Source organism: Rhodamnia argentea, chromosome 4, assembly GCF_020921035.1.
Source record: "Rhodamnia argentea isolate NSW1041297 chromosome 4, ASM2092103v1, whole genome shotgun sequence".
Lineage (NCBI taxonomy): Eukaryota > Viridiplantae > Streptophyta > Magnoliopsida > Myrtales > Myrtaceae > Rhodamnia > Rhodamnia argentea.
The window spans coordinates 20,711,851-20,730,146 of NC_063153.1; the positions used below are offsets into that span (position 1 = coordinate 20,711,851).

General features: G+C 38.3%; 2 protein-coding genes across 4 annotated transcripts; one reads left to right on the forward strand and one right to left on the reverse strand.

Moving 5' to 3' along the window:
• The first annotated feature begins 1,431 nt into the window (after positions 1 to 1,431).
• Positions 1,432 to 4,203, forward strand: LOC115741116 (CXXC motif containing zinc binding protein). Its single transcript, XM_048278336.1, has 5 exons — positions 1,432 to 1,481; positions 1,515 to 1,643; positions 2,275 to 2,382; positions 2,650 to 2,817; positions 3,899 to 4,203. Exons 2-5 carry the CDS (start codon positions 1,542 to 1,544, stop codon positions 4,019 to 4,021), a joined length of 501 nt encoding a protein of 166 aa, XP_048134293.1. The 5' UTR covers positions 1,432 to 1,481; positions 1,515 to 1,541; the 3' UTR covers positions 4,022 to 4,203.
• A 2,178-nt stretch (positions 4,204 to 6,381) lies between these two features.
• On the reverse strand, positions 6,382 to 17,946 carry LOC115741109 (peptidyl-prolyl cis-trans isomerase PASTICCINO1). Of its 3 annotated transcripts, none has more exons than XM_030674827.2 (20): positions 17,504 to 17,946; positions 17,326 to 17,410; positions 16,250 to 16,319; positions 15,789 to 15,886; positions 15,282 to 15,404; positions 14,652 to 14,684; positions 13,772 to 13,830; positions 13,603 to 13,687; positions 13,176 to 13,334; positions 12,548 to 12,605; positions 12,106 to 12,254; positions 11,865 to 11,962; positions 11,636 to 11,705; positions 10,848 to 10,907; positions 9,344 to 9,404; positions 8,844 to 8,908; positions 8,586 to 8,663; positions 7,128 to 7,229; positions 6,981 to 7,052; positions 6,382 to 6,890 (listed from the first exon to the last, which is right to left on the reverse strand). In XM_030674827.2, the coding sequence occupies exons 1-20, from the start codon at positions 17,575 to 17,577 to the stop codon at positions 6,618 to 6,620; spliced, it is 1,872 nt and encodes a 623-aa protein (XP_030530687.1). In that variant the 5' UTR covers positions 17,578 to 17,946; the 3' UTR covers positions 6,382 to 6,617. The 3 variants fall into 3 exon arrangements, with proteins under 3 accessions (XP_030530687.1, XP_048134289.1, XP_030530688.1); XM_048278332.1 differs by lacking the exon at positions 17,504 to 17,946 and adding an exon at positions 16,379 to 16,437; XM_030674828.2 differs by lacking the exons at positions 17,326 to 17,410; positions 17,504 to 17,946 and adding an exon at positions 15,963 to 16,126 and having other exon boundaries at positions 16,250 to 16,303.
• Between the last annotated feature and the right edge of the window lie 350 nt (positions 17,947 to 18,296).

The following is an 18,296-nucleotide window of genomic DNA, read 5'->3' on the forward strand; positions in this document are numbered from 1 at the left end:
TGAAATTTTCTTTGGGAAATATATATGGAGGCACTTATTCTTCTCATTCGAAAGCATAGCAAGAAATTGGACAAAATAATTTCCTTTTTGACATAAGTCGTTTTTCCCAATCTAAATTTGTTGTTTTTCATAATTCATAGAAAACGATTCGACTAATTTTTGTCATTCAAAACTTATAATACCGTGCCTGCCTTCAATTGGGACAAAAAATTCAATAATCGAGTGGCATGAAGTTTCGCCATGGATGACTAATTACTCATTCAAACAACAGATAAACACATCTCATTGGCTCATCAACCTAGAAAATTTTTCTATGCACTTATGCAGGTCCTCAATGCCATCAGAGGAGAGAGTTTCTCATCCATTACAGCAAACTACCCGCGGTAAATTTTTATTACTCACTTAATAAAGAGGTCAATGCTGTAATTTTCACATTTCTCCCACCTTCATTTTATCTCTCTTTCTCACTCTCCCACCTCTTATCTCCATGATCTCCATTCTCCCTCTTTTTCTCCTTTTCTTCCTCACTTCTTCCACACATCTAAGGGTGTCCATTACTGTTAATTTTTCATGGATCAATGTTCCTGTGCCTGTATCTATTTTTATATCTGCATTGCTATTTTTCACCCGTTTAGATGTTCATTAGAATTTTAAAAAATTAAGAAGGCATACATATAACCATATATGTATAAAAATATTTTTTAATAACCATTTATTTTATTTAATAAAAGAAGTCACATTATGCTTATATTTGTTCTCATAATAAAAAAAAAGGGGACCATTCAAGGGGCCTGGGAGTGGGGACGCGTGAATAGAGAAAGCATGATTTCGCAATCTACGCATAGCACGTAACATACACAGTGACTTGTAACATAATAAAAGCATATAATCAAAACAACCGCCCTCCAAAAAACAGAAAAAGAAAAAGAAAACCTCTTCTTGTCGTAAAACCTAATCTATGTTACGCGGCTTGTTTGTTTAAACTTTTCAAAAGAAAAATATACCTCTTACTGTTTCATCAAAATTTAGTGTTGTTTAAATTTTAAACGATTATGAAAAATTATGTGAAAATCTACATTTCATTAATTATACGTAGCAATGACGAGGTGGTTATGAATAGAAAACGTAAAAGTGTATAAACCGCACGATTTATAGAAAAAAAGAGTTAAGAAAGAGAAAAATTAAATCGAGACACTTTGTAAAAAAAATTAAAAGTCTTAATTGAACACTTTAGTGATATAAGTAAGCTTTCTTTTTGTTTTTTCTTTTCTTTTCTTTTGCCAGTGCTATAAGTCAAATTTTACGGCGAAAAAGAACAGTTGGAATTTCAAAGAATGCCCCAGAACAATTGGAATTCACCAGAAAGCCCCCGAGGTTCCGCCCGGAGCAGTATAGGGAGAGACTTAAGAAGTGAGGAGGGAGACGAACGACTCTCCGTGGGAGCAAGAAAGCACCCACTCTTCATTTCCAAGCAAAGAGAGAGAGAGAGAGAGAGAGAGAGATTGTTCAGCTGTTGAAGCTCAAGAGGAACGAAGGGAAAAATGGTGAACTACATGCTGAAGATCACCGCTGAACTCGAGAACCTCACCAATCTCCAGCCTGAGAACGGTTGCGACGATCCCAATTTCTCCTACTTCTTCAAGGTCAGTCTTCGTCTTCGTTCTCCCGGTTCGATTTCGTCGTTCTGGCGTGAATTTCACCGCTGGTGCATCGCAGAGCTCCCGATTCTCATTTCGGTCGAGTCCTGCTGATTATCCTCCTTTTTGCGATGATTTTATGGTTGCTCCGAGCCGATGATCGCTCTGGTTTCAGCTGGTCATTTTTCCGGATTATTGTCGTCAAGTTTGCCTGCTTGCTTGCTTGCCTTTCTGTGCGCATTTCAATTTTTCGCCTCGTTTTGCTCTGGCTCAAGCTTGGTCCGTACCTATCGCGATGATTCTCTTAACAAGTAGTTCCTGCGGATGTGTGTGGATAAGTTAGGTTTGGCGATCATGCTTGTTGACTCGTATTAGAACCTGTAGGGAACTGAGTAATGTACCTGAAGTCGCCAACGTTTGAAACTATTATTGTGAAATTTTATCTGATGATATCTCATCCTTAATTAATAAGGAGGATGATATTGTACGTCGCGCGAGCATGGGAAAAGGAAGATGGGGTTAACTCAATCAAACAGACACAATGTCTACATTGTGAACCGGATTTGCTCCTTCACAGCGGTTTCACTTCTAACACTCGAATTGTGTCTACCTTGTTTGCTGATAATCCTGTTTTCAGCTGAGATGCGGGAGGTGTGGTGAGGTAACTCAGAAAGAAACATGTCTGACGCTGGGGGAAAGCTTTCCGATTCCTAATAGCAAGGGAACCACTCATCTCGTTCAAAAGGTAACTCCCCCTGTATCATCTCTACACAGTGCAGAGGCGATCATCTGTCAAATAGGTTAGGGTTCTCAGGGATTTGTGGTGAAAAGGTAGTTGTTTGCTTGCTCAAAGCCTCAAATGTAGTAATTCATCTATCAATTAATTCCTGCTATCAATCTAGGTAGTTTGACTATTTGACTGTCCTTGAATTCAAAGTGGATCATTCAGTTCTTTCGGCTGATTCATCTGAGTTTGCTGATAATCCTCTGAATGTATTCCTTTCCTTCACAGTGCAAGTTCTGCGAGAGGGGGGGAACAGTGACAATGATCCCTGGCCAAGGTCGGCCACTGACACTGGAAGACAGTGAATCAGGGAAATTCGCACCATTGATGTTATTTGACTGCAGAGGCTATGAACCCCTGGAATATTCTTTTCTCGGTCTTTGGAAAGCTGAATCTGTAAGTTCTCTTAACCAGATGATTAATTGGATATGATTTTTTCTCTGTGCATTGTGCTGCTGATGAAGCGTGCTGTCACCGTTGTCAAAGGTTATTAATGATTTATGTCATCCTATATGTGCATGTTTATGTTCTTATGTTCCTATAATGTGGTCTTTCTATCTTAGGACGGAGTGGAGGGAAGCTATTAGCATTGTGGAGGGGCAGAATTCCTATGTTCTAGGCTGTTCTTTTTAGTCCTTTTTCCCTATATATATTTATATATTTTTATTTTTATATAATTATTTCTTTTTCCTCAATCGGTCTTGCTTTTATTTTATTTATTTTTGGGTTTATCGACCGCCAACCCCAACTAGTTTGGGATAAAGGTGATATTGATGTTGATGTCGTTGATGTTGTTCCTATAATGTGGTCTTCATGTGATAAGGGAGCAATGCAAGGAGCACAGCTGTCTATTTCTCTTGATCTTGGGTACAAATTATTTGTTACGACCACAGTTTTGTCACAGATAAATAATTGAAGTTTTTTGGAGTGTTATTTTCTTGACTATATTTTTGTCTGCAGACCTGATCCTTTGGTGTGACTTATGAGGTCCGAAGAAAAAGGGTGATCATAGGGTTGCTTTATTAGTGTTGTATCGAACTCCTAATTTGCGCTAAGCCTCATGCTTTATATGCCCAATCAGTTTTTATCCCTGACTTGAGTTGACAAATTGGATGTCTGCCGGGTTTTAGACCATGCCTTGAATACAATAGTACCAATAGTATCAAGGGTGTTCACTTTGTTTGTTCTATTATCGACTATGTTGATTCTTTCACCTTTGAGAGTCCAGATATGTTTTGAGTTGCTTTACTCTGTGTGCATACTCTTAGGCACGTCAACAATTATATACATTGATCATCATATCCCTCCTTGCCATCTGTTGTTGTCTGTCGTCTCAGACTCAGTAATGAGTAAAGAGCATTTGCTTATTTGATCAATTCTACAAATTGCATTCAAAACATGTTTAGAGGAGGAAAAGAAATGCTCCCCGTCAATGGTCAACTCATATTTTTCACTTTCTAAATTTTCTTTTGTGCAGTTGGGGGGGACGTTATTTGAGAATATCGACTTATCAGGAGGTGAGTTTGCTGAGTATGACGAGAAAGGAGAATGTCCAGTCATGATATCCAATCTCCGTGCCACTTTTGTTGTGACGAAATAGCGAAGTATTCCCTCACCTTCCAATCTCAGCATCGAAGGCTGACTATTTCCTCGGAGAGGAGCAAAAGAACATGCTTGTCGTTAATTGGGACATGATATAACATTAGTGTGAATCATGTCGACTTAGCAGACACTCCAATGACAGTCTTTCTGCACATAATGGCTTGCGTATTATGACCCATTCGATGCATGCGTCGGATGTCATGTCTTGCATATCAACTCTCGCTTGCAAAGATTCATGCCTTTTCTTTCGTAAAACATCGCTTGAGGATGAAAAATTTCGGTACTGTCGTCTCCCACACTACACTGTTAATCTTAGTTTTCGTGGGCTTATCATTGGATCTTGTACATCAGATTGGGCCCCAATCATTGGGGCGTTCTTTGCATATGTGAGATAAACAAGGATGAAAGATGTCTTTTAGCGACGTCTTGCCTAATGGAGTATGAGATTACTTCCCATTGGGTCCAAGTACTAAGGGAACTTGCAATATATGAAATTCCGATACATTGAACTTTGACTTGCGCTAAAACTTTTCGTTGAGTGTTGACTTCAACCGTGTTTCGAGTTTGGTTTTGTGTTTTTATTGGGAAAAAGTATCAAAAAAGTCTTAAATCTATTGTAGTGGTGTTAATTCAGTCTTAATTTTTTTTTATGGTAATTTAGTTTTAAATATTTTGCATTGATGTCAATTTAGTCTTAAATTTTTTTATTGGTGCCAATTCGATCTGCGTTGATATCAATTCAGTCTTAAATCTTTTACATTTGTGTCAATTAAGTCAATTCAACTAATTTTGACCAAAAATCACCGACGTGGATGTCGGTTGTCAGTCGTGCCACGCAGAATAATCAACATCCACATCAACAATTTTCAGTTAAAATTGGTTGGAGTAACTCAATTAGCATAAATGTAAAAGATTTATGACTCAATTGACATAAATGTAAAAGTTTAGGACTGAATTTGTATAAATATTATAGGTTTATGACTTTTTTTTTTACACTTTTTTCGTTTTTATTGTAATTTTGCTTGTAATTTGCTGTTTTCAGCTACAGGTTTCATGTTATCTTTGAGCTTCGGGGTTTAACTTTGAGTCATTTATCAGTCAGTCACTCGTATAATGACGCTTCTACTGCTTGTTTGGATTATGGCGCGGTTCAGGCTATAATCATTGTGGCTATGATTGTGACTGTGAACTCGTTTCCCATTCTGTATTTGTCTGGAATTCCTTGAGTAATATTTTATCACCCTTTGGAGTTCTAGCTTTCTTCTTTCATCCATCCAATCATTGCGGTGGCGTCCAAACATTGTCAATAATTAACCCAAGGTCAGAATGCTCAACCAAAAGCAATGGTTTTACGTAATCAACCCATAGGAAAAATTGAATTTAGAAGGATAGCTTATTTAAAAGTTCAACGACTTTGCACTGCTAAACGTAGAAAATTGTCCAAAAAGTTTTAAATCAAAATTTTTTTATGTTTTGCTAATTGATCGAAAATCGTTGACGTAAACATCGACCGTTCTACGTGATACGATCGTCATTGACCGGTTTATCTTTAATTTTAATTTAATATTAACAAAATAAAATTCAAATATTATTAAAATTTATCCATGACCGTACCACCAACGCTCACGTCGATAGTTTTTGATCAAAATTAACGGATAAACTCAATTAGCAAAACGTAAAAATATTTAGGATTCAATTAATAAAATTAAAAAGTTTAAAATTAAATTGATAAATGCACAATAGTTTTAAAATTTTTTGGACAATAGGTTATTTTGGTAACCACACGCTTAACCTTTTCCGGTGCATGAATTATTATGAAACTTTAGTGATATAAATCTGACAACTTGAAAGGTACTTATGTCAGAAGGTATTACTAGGGTTGCATTTTTTTTCACTCCTCCTTTGGCTTAGATATATATATTTTTTTGGTGTTTTGACTGTATTAGCCCTTGTAAGATCCACTTCTATTACAACTGTACAAAGTGGTCCCGCAAGCAATGGGCGTGGAAAGATGCGAATGGCATAGAGAAGATTTGCAAGAGGTGAGAAATAAGACTTCAAAGCTTGGAAATATTTGACTAGAAAAAAAAAAAAGGCTTGGAAAGAAAGAAGAAGAGGGAAAGTGGGAACCATAAGCACAAAAAAGGAAAAAAAAAACAAATAAAAAGAAGTAGACCAAACAAAAATATGGACCAATCGTAATGGAAGTGGTGGCCACATAAGGAATAGCATAGTCAAAAACACAAGCAACGTTTAAACTAGAGAGTGGAAAAAGCATGGACTTTTTCTCCAATTGGCTATAAGGATATAAGGAAGCTCAAACTTGCATTTTCCAAACAAACAAATAAATGGAAAAAACAAACAAACAAATAAATAAAATAAAACAATCTGCTCATTTTCATCTCTCACGGTTTAGAGCAACAATTCAGGGAATATGCAGTAGAATGATTATGAGTAACGTATGATTATGAGTAACGTTCACTCCGAGACTAAGCCTGACGCGAGATATTTCCCTCGAGGCTGACGTAAAACTGAAACTCGTCCCCGCATTCAAGGAGGGGAGGAGGGACACACTATAGGGGTTCTGATGGAACTTACAGTATGGAGCATCTTTCTAAGCCGAGAGCAGTAAATAACCTTCCACCGGTGGGCCAGAAGTGGGAAAACCAGCTCGTTCTGGGAGATGCATCTCCAGATTCATGCATCTCCCGTGCCTTGTCTGCACCCGGTTCTTCTTCGCCATCACTTGTCTGAGTTTCGACAACACCCTCGTGTTCTTCTGCACCTTCAGTTCTGGCATCGGCAATCTCTCCTGGCTTCTTATCAAAGAGCCCTTTGAATTGTTTCCGGGCCTTCCTCTCTAGTTCCTGCTTGTTATGGTGCAGGGTTCATTCATCACCCCCGAAAAGCGTTTTCCTTCGCAAAAGATACAAGAACCAAGAGCTACTCAGACTGACCTGCTCCTTTTGTTTCAGCTTCAGAAGAGCTGCAGTTGCGTCGGGTTCGGATGACTTGTCGATAGTTGTCATCTGGCCACATCCAAAAGAATTTGTCAGCCATACACACACACGCACCAAAACCTGCAGACTAAAGCAATTGCTTACTGCTTTAAAATCAGCTCTAGCTTCGTTGAAATCTCCAGCTGACATATAGGCCATTCCCCGGCGGTACAAAGCCTTGACATGCACAGGGTTTGCATCCAAGACCTGCGGGGAGCAAGTACTAAGCTCTTGACATCAAACAAATCAAACGTAACAAGTTATCTAAAACATACATCCACAGGAAGTGCGGACTGAGGAGTGATACTTTAGCCGAGCAATTGCCAAAAGTTTTCTGACTGGTTATTCAATCACAATGTCAAACGCAAAACATGCCCTCATAACCCGCAACTTCAATGAGTAGATTTGGCTCGGCCATATTATCTCAGTTTGCAGTATCAACTTCTCTTCACAGACCAAGAGACAGCTAAATAACCTCGGTGGACTTTCAGAATTAAGTGACGACATAATGCAATGAAGATAACAATCAATTAGGCTAGATTTGCCATTGACAGTTTTTGAAACGTGAGCAAGCTACTATAGTCCACCCCAGCAAGCAGCAACAGCGTACCCAGTTCTGTATCTTCCATAAGCTTTACCCTCTCTACAAACCTTTACCCTCTCTAAACCTTCACCTACAATTCCATGGTAACATTTACAAAGTTTGGACGACAGCATTTCCTCAGCAACAAAACTCGGGGAACTAACCCAGGCGTAAACGTACTTCCTTAAAGGGATGCAAAACAGAAAACACTCATAAAAAAGGTAAGCCAAAAATCATACTATGAGCTGTGCTCTCTATCTGACATCAATCCATTCACAGCTTCCAAGATACTGATTTAGTTTCAATCCCCAGGCACTTGACCTCAATGATCTCCGAAACCATCGAATCAAAGGCCAGACAAGGTGAGGACTCCAAAGAGTGCATAAACAAGACAGCTGGAGCACGGAATCAAGTAAGCTGCCTTTTTAATGCTTATTAATCCAACAGTTATGTTCATATATTTGCTTATGCATTATGGATCTTAAAGGTCTAATCAGACAAATATTTTTAAAAAGTGGGTCCAGTTACACCTATTTCATAATCTTAAATGGAAAATGGCGACACAGGTACCACGGGCAACTACGGCCTTGTAAGTTTCTTTCTCTTGACTGATCTGTAACGTTTATTAGCATATTTTTTTCTATGAATCTTCATCGCCGAATATAGAACAGCAGAATACACACCAGCTACGTTTAGCTTGTGAAAAGACTGAAAACATCTTACAACAAGCAACACAATAAAAAATTCTCTTTGTCAATACAGGTAGGAGAAAAGAATAGAAGCAGAAAACAAGATTTACCAGGTAAAATTTAAACACAGTTAAGCATGCAAAACAGCGAAGCTCAAGGATTTAATTCTAGGAAATAAAGTTTTGACGATCCCAACTATGCTAGGACATGCTCAAATAAAAAATAGAAAAACATCTCTTCATTTCTATGACAGAAATATGAAGTGTACAGGATGCATGAATTAACAGTCACCTTGTTGCACGCCTCGATAGACTTTCTGGACTCACCCATTTTCAGATAACAAGCCGCAACATTGAGATGCAGGAGATTCTGCATGTTAACAATAATAAAAGCTTGATTATAACATCTCATTCAAGAACGGGTGGTAAAAAATGTGTCATAGAGAGATCTATAACCAGTGAGAGGGAGACAATGTCGATGGAATGCAAACAAAGAATGTTCCTTTCAAATGCTACCATTGTTGGGCAGAAAACTATATCAAATACTCACCCTTGTGTTCACAAACTCTTTCCCTTCCTCATCATCTTGGGGGTTGACATGATTAAATTCACGAATTACCTGCAACATAGTACAGCTCAAATAAAGTGAATAGTGATTGGTATTCTATTTGAAAAATCTATCTCACTCCTACATATGTCACAGATTTCCAGCATTCTAATCTACTTAAATTTCTTAATGTTGATGGGATCCCAATTTATCACACCAGCGCCCCAATCTGATGATTAGAAGGCTTCCAAATACTACGTCATACGTATTTCACATAGGACAGTAAAATTTGCAAGGAAAGAACTCCCATGTTTCAGGGCAACTTGATTTCTGATTACAAAAAACAAGCCACTGAGTCAAGGGGCAGTCAGGGAGAAACTCCTAATATTGCTACAGTGATACGTTTTCAGTGGATGTATATCTATCACAGCATTCATTTTCTTCCAAATGAAGGAGACAACAGGAAATATCCCAAGGACTTGCAAGTTGCGAGTAATGGCCAGGCACCTTCTCATACTTGGCCTTAGCAAGCTCAAATTTTCCTTCTTTAAAGAGCCTGTTCCCCTGAAAAAGTTTAAGCAACAAGAGTAGAAGGAACATATCAGAATTGAGAAGTTTAAACATAAGTCCTCATTGAAGAAAAACATGCAATAAGGAATAGCATGAAGGAAAGCAGCCATTTATGTTAAAGGACAGTATGTACTTGTCCGCATACTCCCTTAAGTCCTCATTGAGGAGAAAACATGCAATAAGGAATAGCATGAAGGAAAGCAGCTACACTCTACATGTTAAAGGGCAGTATGTACTCGTTCACATACTCTCTTGGACAAAAGAGCTGACTCCAAAGTATGTGGGGTAATTTATGAGGACATATGACAAAACAAATCCGACAAAAAACAAGTTGAGGAAAGTGCTCCGGAAGTTGTAAACCTTGTGTCCGGAATGCAATCAAGTCCTAAACCTTTCAATTGGACCAATTAAGTCCTAAATCTTTTACAAAAAGTCCAATCAAGTCCTATTGATAATTACGTACAATTGTCAACATATCACTTGAAAATTGCCTACATGGCGTCCTTAATTGCACTTTTGGATAAAAGTTTTAGACTGCATTGCATTCTATACATAAGGTTTAGGACTTGTGGTGCAATTTTTCTAAAAGAAGTTTCATACCAGATAAATCCTTATGCACAAAATGTTTTGAATGAATAACCATCTCAAAGCTACAACTGCTAAGGTGCCCAAACTATTCCCAAACTGTGAGCCATTGTGGGACCTGTGTTGCATACTTTCCAAAATTTCAACTGCCTGTTTTACTTAATTTCTATGGATTTTAAATTCTATTACCATGCGTCAGAATATTTTCCCAAGACAACTGGTGGACAATTAAGCATAAGGATTAAAAAACCCCTGTAAACTTAATTTAGGATATTTTTATTTGTATTTGTCAAATTGTAAATATATTGGGTTAGTAACATATGCACTCCAAAGTATACAGCAGATCTACCGTAGAAAACTCCAAAATATTCTGCAAGAAAATGCACAACTACATGGACAGCAACCGATTCCAACTCCCAAACTGTTAGGGACCTTACCCATCCATTCCGGATGGGCATTGTCCTCATATGAATGAATGCATCTAACGAAAACATGCTAACTTATATGTGCATATACATACAGGACTTTCCATGTGCATACTAAATGCATATATCTTTGCAGATTTACATCAACATATAAATGCATTTGCGTCATTGTATCTTTTCACTGCAGAAAGTAATAGCAGATCAGCCTATGATTAATCACGTGGTAGTGATGTATTCTTCCTGCCCAGTACAAGCTTGAAAACTTAAATGTTTACCCAAGAGTATACACAAAGTCTTGACGATACAACGGGATATAAAGAAAAAGTTCTTATGTATTCTTGCTGAACTCTATCTAGCTTATTTCACCTTGAAACTTATGCAAAAGAGATTTCCTAGGCAGCACATGCCAATAAGAAAAATGCCATACCGTGCTTCTGATCTTCTCTGCTTCATCCATTATACTTCTGAAGTTCAAACCTGTCCAGTCCTGCAATAAAGACAATAGAATAGTACAAGTAAAACTATTCAGAGCAAAGAAGAGGGGCCTGCACTGGTCCTCAGGATTCCATGTTTACATGTTTATATTGATTAGGGGCTGGTAAAGGGGTTCCCATTTAGCAACTTTTTCCGCGACATCATTATGAGATGGAAATAACTCAAAAAGAACTCTATTCATGCTAAAAAAACTCTGACATAAGCCCTTTCCTTTGATGAGGGAGGGACGTCAACCCCTATTGCCCATGCACATACCTTTGAAAAGTCATGTCCACAATAACAACCTAGATGCTTCCAAGTTTGTCGAAAGTAAGCATTTGCATTTTTTCCAAGGTAAGCTAGATGAAGATCACATCAAAATCTCACAACAAAGTGTACGGAATTAGAAGAACATCTGCAAACACCTACAATCATGAGATTCTTACATTACAGGTAGATATACAATTTGCTCGCATCTTTTTAGCATTCAATCTTCTCTGCAACAGGAAGGCTCCTAAAACAACTAGCAGCCAGCACCTTTTTCAAGTTCTTAGTTGATCTGTTAATAGTTTTCTAGCAAATCTAGTGATGACATATACAGCTGTATCCAACATTTCACACCCAGATAAAGAAATTCAACCAAAATGGTGGTATCTTTTTATAGGGAAGATAGATTGCCAAATCTCACAGCAACAGATATAGAATTGACCTATATGATTCCAAAGATGATATGCAAATTACCTGTGGCATTTCAAAACCGAGAAGCTCAATTTCCCATATGACATGAGCACCTTCAGGAACATTAGCTGGCCTAATCAGATGGAAAAACAAAGAGCAGTTAACAGTAGCAGTCAGAGAGAGAGAGAGATTACTGAGATGAGTAGAGTCAAGAGATTGCCTATTAATAGCACCAGTCAGATATCTGACATAAAGCAAGTTGAGATTGGTTTACTTAATTTGGAAAGTGAACCTTGGAAATTTGTCATAGGCATAATCAGGGGGACATGTGACCAGAGCAACTTCTCCAGGCAGCATCAAGCGGACACACATTTCAAATCCTTCAGGAACCTATCAAGATTAACATCACTGCAATTTTTAGAATAAAAAAGCCTGCCAACTACATTATGGTGACACACTGAGATGTTATTCCAGACTTAAGCCCTATGATCGTTTAACCGACAACCAATTTTTGGATACAACAAATAACTCACAAGGCCTTCTCCAGAGCTGAACTCCAACGGCTGACCATCATTATCGACTCTAGTATCATAAAAAACTGTTTTCTCTTCATTAAGCAGCATCCCTTTGTAATGGACTTGCAGTCGGCTGTCATGGAGAGGGCAATCCATAGGAAATTCACCTAAATGTATACGCTGAATTAGATAGGAATGTTTGGGGTGACAAATATAGGTTAGGATTAGTAAAGCCATATGAATGTACGTAGAAGGGCATAAAAATAGAGGAGACAGAGTAAAATGCAAAAGAGACAAGTAAATAGAACTAGCATTTGCACAAGAGAACTTGATGAAACCTCAATAGCTTTCTTACTTTACTTATCCCTCGACATGTCCATCATAATTTTCAGTGTTGTAATTCTATCAGTCTATAAATTTATATGTATAACTTTCAGGAGGAAACATTGTTAAAACAGACCTCTTCCATCGTGAATCCGGCGTTTCATTAGACGTCCATCTCCAAGCATGTCCCTTACCTGTCAATGGAGTTAGAGAATTACATATAAGCATATCCTTACCTGTCTAGATTCATAACTAAACATGAAATCCCACTGCATCAATAAATTGACCACGATAAATCATGACACTTTTGGCCACAGCTACTCCACTAAACTATCCGTTTAATCAGACATGATTTCAAAATTTCCAAGTTATGCCGCAAATGACACATTGATGATGCAAAATATATCAGCAGACAGCTGACCGGAGCAAAGAGTGAACCATGCTGATTTCAAAGGAAAAAATGAGAAGTAATCTCAAAGGCACCAAAGGAGCAAATGGATAGCATAAGTTAGATGATTACAGTAGACTTAATGCACGCATGCAGATTGTGTGGACAGATATACTCCAAGTACCAGAAGTGCTGACTAATTTAGAAACCCTCCCTTCACGTTAAGGGCAACATACGTGCAGTGCAATGCACGTAAACTAGTTACAATAGAAGAGAATTACCGCCTAAGAATCTTTTTATCACCAGTCCAAGAGCTTATACATTTAGCAGTACGCAAGCATGAATGAACTATGACTCACGCTGGAGGAAATATTACCTGGATGAAGTGGACAAGTTCTACTTCAAAATGAACTTCTTCAGTACCTTCTTCTAGATGCAAGAGTGGAGAGTCAGACAGGTACTGAGAGGTGACATATATTACTGCCTTCTCTCCCCTAGCCATTGTTCCTATGCCCATCTCAAGGCCTTTTGGTACCTGCATATGAAGTAAACAGAATAGTGACTATACAAAGCATGAGGAGATGAAGCAGAGAAAAACATACTTTGAAGCCTAACAGGAGCATAAAATTAGTGCATGATTAGTTATATCTTTGTTCTATCGCACGACGTAAACAATCTTGTTCGAAATGTATACGATGGCTAAGGTAGAGATCTTTTATAACAAATCTGTAAGGAACATATTACAACAGCAAGCAACCAAAACATGCCAAAGTATAGAGGTTCATCAATTGCACAAAACCAACCTCAGACTTTCCAAAAGTGAAGAAGTATGGTTCTTTTTGCTCAGGTGAAAGGATCAGTTTTCCATCACCTGTTTTTGCAGATATCCTGGATTCAAAAGCGTCGTCAAAATACCACCCTAATCATTCTGAAATTTAGCATACTAAAAAGTCCTTCATGTAAAACCATTACCGAACTTTTACTTCATATGGTTCTCTTGGTGATTCCCAACCTTGCCCTTCATCAATTACCTGTGAAGACAACGAAAGATCATCATTTTGTAGACAGTATCCATCATATAATTCTATAGTAAAGAAATTGATAACAGCAGTATTGATCCTAGCCAGCCATATTCAATAAGATGCTTATACTGCAATGCAGTCATGGATCATGTTTTTATAGACATATCCAGAGTCTCTAACATTTTAAGTGTGTCATTGCTTTGCAGATGAAGATGCAATGTCTTGTCCAAAAATTTTTAATGGACGACTAAGCCAAGTTCATATCTTGAATAGATGGCATGGTATTAGTAACAAAAGCACATTGGTCGAGTTTTGAGTCCCACCTTTCCAGGATAGTGAAAATAGGAGAAGGTTCTGAAATAACTGATATGCCTATCTGCTGTTTAACCTTATACACATTTGAAAGATAAAACAAGATTACTCGGTAGGATACCCTTTCTGAGAAACAAAGAGAGAAGTTTCTGCAACAACGAGAGAACAATACAAATGTATAGCTGCAGCCACTGAAGTTTTGGTTTCCGGTGCAGAAAACAGTTCTCTTTGTTTTTTAACTTTTTTCTCTTTTTTTGCACTAAACAGTTTTTGTTATCCACAATTTGGCTGGATATCAGCATTGTTGTTTACCCTCGGTTTTATATACATATGAAAGAGAGAAAGAAACCACTCAGTAAATAAAATTTCACCCCCCCCCACCCCCACCACAAGTATCCCAGTAAATTAAATGCTCGACTTCATATTCAACTCTACAAGATTAAAGCATCCGTATAGTTTTTTCATTTGAAATTCGCTTATTTGAACAACAACATGGACCTTCTCATGGTTCTTCGTACCTTCTTCACAACCCCCAAGTCATCAGTTATGACCTGAAAATAGAACAAGACAATTCTGATGATCAATAATTAAGTAGTGCCATTGAAATAGCTTAAGAGAGGCCACACTTCGCTAAGATGAACATGTAAATACATGTACACTAAAGCAACCACCCCAGACCCAAACACGCAAGCGCACAAGAGCAAATGCCGTCTCGACTTACATATTTATTTATCCATCCACACAAGCATTCGCAGTTACTGACAGCAAAGAAAGGACGATGAAGGTCCAGAATTAACATGAGGCGATGACAAGAATAATTCTTCAATATGACAGATTATTTGCACTGTGGAAAAACGCATCCAAAATAAGGGTTCTCTTGTTATATTATCTGAGAAATCAACAACCAATGCGGAACTTTCTTTGTTAGTCTTTTTTCCCTTCATCTCATCTCTCCCTATAATGAAGTTACCCATCATTTTAGAACACTTAAAAATAAAGCCAAATAGAAGTTTCCACAGAAAACTGCAAGCCATAACAATTAGATTTGTTTCATCGTAATATTTTGGAGCTACTTCTTGTCACCATGCCCATGTATAAAATAAGTAATCAACATCTGTGATCCTAGCAAACATAAAGCGTTTGCTTGCCTTGGCCTTGAAGAAATCTATCATTTCAATCTCAAAATGAAGTTCATCATCCTTTGGGAAGCTGCTAGAAACTTGTATGGGACAATCATCTTCACCATAGTGCAGCTGTGGCTTAATTTTGAACTGCAAAAAAAAAAAAAAAATCATAGCATCAAATTAACTGTTGTGTTTATTTTAATTGAAAAGTTATGGCAATATCTCAAAGCACCACCTCCGCAGACACTTTCCTTTCAAACCATCTCCAACCTAATTATCAACATAGGAAAATTCCAAGCCAAGAATTGTCTCAATTGCTTCTTTCTAATAGAGAAGTATCTGAAACTTTGGCAGCTGATTCATCTATAGCCTCTAGAGATGACAACACTAATAGTCTCGTTTTCAATTTTCCGTATCTCGTATCTTTGGCCTCCTTATGTTTGGGAAAGAGATGGGGGTTGAAAAAATTCAGCAAAATTCAACTTCATGTAAGATGACAACAGAACCTTATAGAAAAAGGAAGCATTGTACCATTGCCACTTCACCCTTCAACATTGTAGGGATTCCTTCTAGCAATCCCAATATCATCTTGCTTTTTCCCAGAACATGTCTCACCGGGATACCCTTCCCTGAAAGCAAATAAGTTTTCATATAAATGCCCATCACATGAAACTTACAAAAGGCAGCTTTGAGTCAATAGTCAACCTAGGAGTCGCTGACATAAATTCTAAGCCAAGAAGATAACCCCTGTTACTTTCAGTCATGTGAGCTATCATTGAAGATCTCAACAGAAGTAGGTATGGTCAGATGTTTTTAGAAGCTGCAGAGACAATAACTGAAATCCAAGCAGCCAATTGAAACAAATCAACCTACATGCATAGGACCTATCTTTTGTAAGTACAAGATATTTCCTAATTCTATAGGAGGAAACTCAAAAAAAAGAAAAAGAAAAGGAGATGCTATTGTCCAAGTGAAGTATACAATCAACAAACCTCCAAATTCTGATTTGCTAGATTGAACAACCACTCCCTCCAGTGTTCTAACGGTGCAATGATAGATGACCTGAAAACATTTGACTCCCAATAATAACATAATGAGAACAGATTCCAAAGCACAACAACCTTTGGCACGTGTTCTGAAAGCAACCAGACTAAAAGCCTCAAACACAGCATGGCATCATCTTTCGCAAGTATCATAGCATCAACATGCCTTAGTTCTTAACTCAACCATATTCCTTCAGTAATCTTCACCGCTGCAAAAGCTCTGATTCCTATTGACTACTGTCTGCTCCACTTGAACTTGTATGGTTTCAAATAACTTCGTCAGAGATATTTTCTCTGGGAACAACACGAGGTTACATTCTCCAAACTACTAGGATACATAAATTTTTGCTACAATTTCTTTGAAGAAAGAGTCAATTGCAACCTTTATGAACTTTTTTCTTCTTCTTTTTAAGTAGATCATCTACTAATACTTTCTTAAGTAGAAATTAGTAGGGCCTTTGACCAACTAACGATAACAGTATAGGTTAGTGGCTGCAGGTACCGTATTAATGTGTTCTAATTGACTTTCAAGAAGCAGTGCCTCTTCCATAGTCATCTTTGTTTCATAGTCGAGTTTGGAAAGCAGTTAAATATTCACCTTTTTTTCGTCAAATGAGAGAAATAGCAAGTGCTCATTACAATTTGTTCTCGCGACAAGAGGACATACTATTCACTACGATTATTTGAATGTAAGCGTACTACTTGGTATACACGAATCTAAATCAAGTCCAAATCCTCATTTTATCATGTAAATCGAATGTAGGCTTCATCCAACCTCAGCTGACCACAATGAATACCCAGCTATCTAACATCAGGATTAGCCGCACAGCGACTCACTGGGGAGTTCCATTTGTACTTTGGTAATTCCCATTTTAAAGCAACTGCGCATGCCGCAATTGTCAAAGTCAAATTCATCCAGTTTCAGCTATGCGCACCACACCAGCTAAGGCAATCAAATGCCAGACCGGAAAGGGAAATGCAACCGGAGCACATGCAATCAAACGGCAGCTCGTATACGAACTAACCTGATCACCATCAGAAGGCGTAGATTCACCCCCTCCAGGTCTCACCACAGCTTTCATCAGGCCTCCAGGCACCATCTTCTTCCTCCTAGAATCGAAATAGAGTTCAGCTCAAGCACAGTCAACGGTAACCGAGTCCCTCTCTCCACAAAATCTACCAAAAAACAGTACAAACAGCCACCTCTTGTCATCCTCGGAAGAGGCTTTGTTCGTCTTCGGCACGTAATCCTCCGCCCCGTCTCCTTTCGCGGCCATTTCCGACGATCAGCACGAGAATTGCAGAATATCCGACTGGGAGCTGCAAGATTGACGAAGACGGAGCTACGAAGACGACAGACGGAAAGAGAACCTCGATCCTCGCGAGAAGAAACTAGCGACGGATGCGACGAGCTCTCAGTTTCGCTGTGTAGTTGGAGCCGGGAAGTTCAACCACTCTGGTGGTATTTATACGCGTCGTCTCGACAGCGAAGCAGGCTCTGAGACTCGGAGAGTGAAAGTCCAATGGGTTGACCGACCGTCGTCGGGATTCCAAGGCCGCCTTTCTGAGGGCGGAAATCTCAGAGTCTGAGTTGCCGGTCGCGTTGGAGACGAATCGGGACCGTTGAATTCGGCGCCGATGTTTCTCGAGCCTACGGACTCAACAGTGGTGTGGAGAGCATAGGATTATGGCCATTATTTCCCTGTCAAAATTAGAAAAGGCAAGGCTAACAACTTCTCTTCGATTACTAATATTAGGTACGAATTATAAGACATGAATGGACATTTACATTTCGTCATTCTTACAAATTTATGAAAAATTCGACGTTTTTATAGTTAAATATGAAAATTATGTTATGAGTTGACATAAGTTCTATCTTGAGTGAATAACTATGCAAGTGTAGTATGCTACGATGTTCAAAGCACGTAACAAATGAATGGATAGTTATAATTATAACTTTTGTAATATGGTTATTGCATCTAATTTTCAAATAGGT

Coding starts and splice junctions, on each gene's coding strand:
- LOC115741109 (XM_030674827.2), bottom strand. CDS start 17,577: ATGGCCGCGAAAGGAGACGGGGCGGAGGATTACGTGCCGAAGACGAAC. Junction 17,411..17,503: donor TCTTCCGAGGATGACAAGAG/GTGGCTGTTTGT, acceptor TTTCGATTCTAG/GAGGAAGAAGATGGTGCCTG. Junction 6,891..6,980: donor AGCTGAAACAAAAGGAGCAG/GTCAGTCTGAGT, acceptor CATAACAAGCAG/GAACTAGAGAGGAAGGCCCG.
- LOC115741116 (XM_048278336.1), top strand. CDS start 1,542: ATGGTGAACTACATGCTGAAGATCACCGCTGAACTCGAGAACCTCACC. Junction 1,644..2,274: donor ATTTCTCCTACTTCTTCAAG/GTCAGTCTTCGT, acceptor TCCTGTTTTCAG/CTGAGATGCGGGAGGTGTGG. Junction 2,383..2,649: donor CCACTCATCTCGTTCAAAAG/GTAACTCCCCCT, acceptor TTTCCTTCACAG/TGCAAGTTCTGCGAGAGGGG.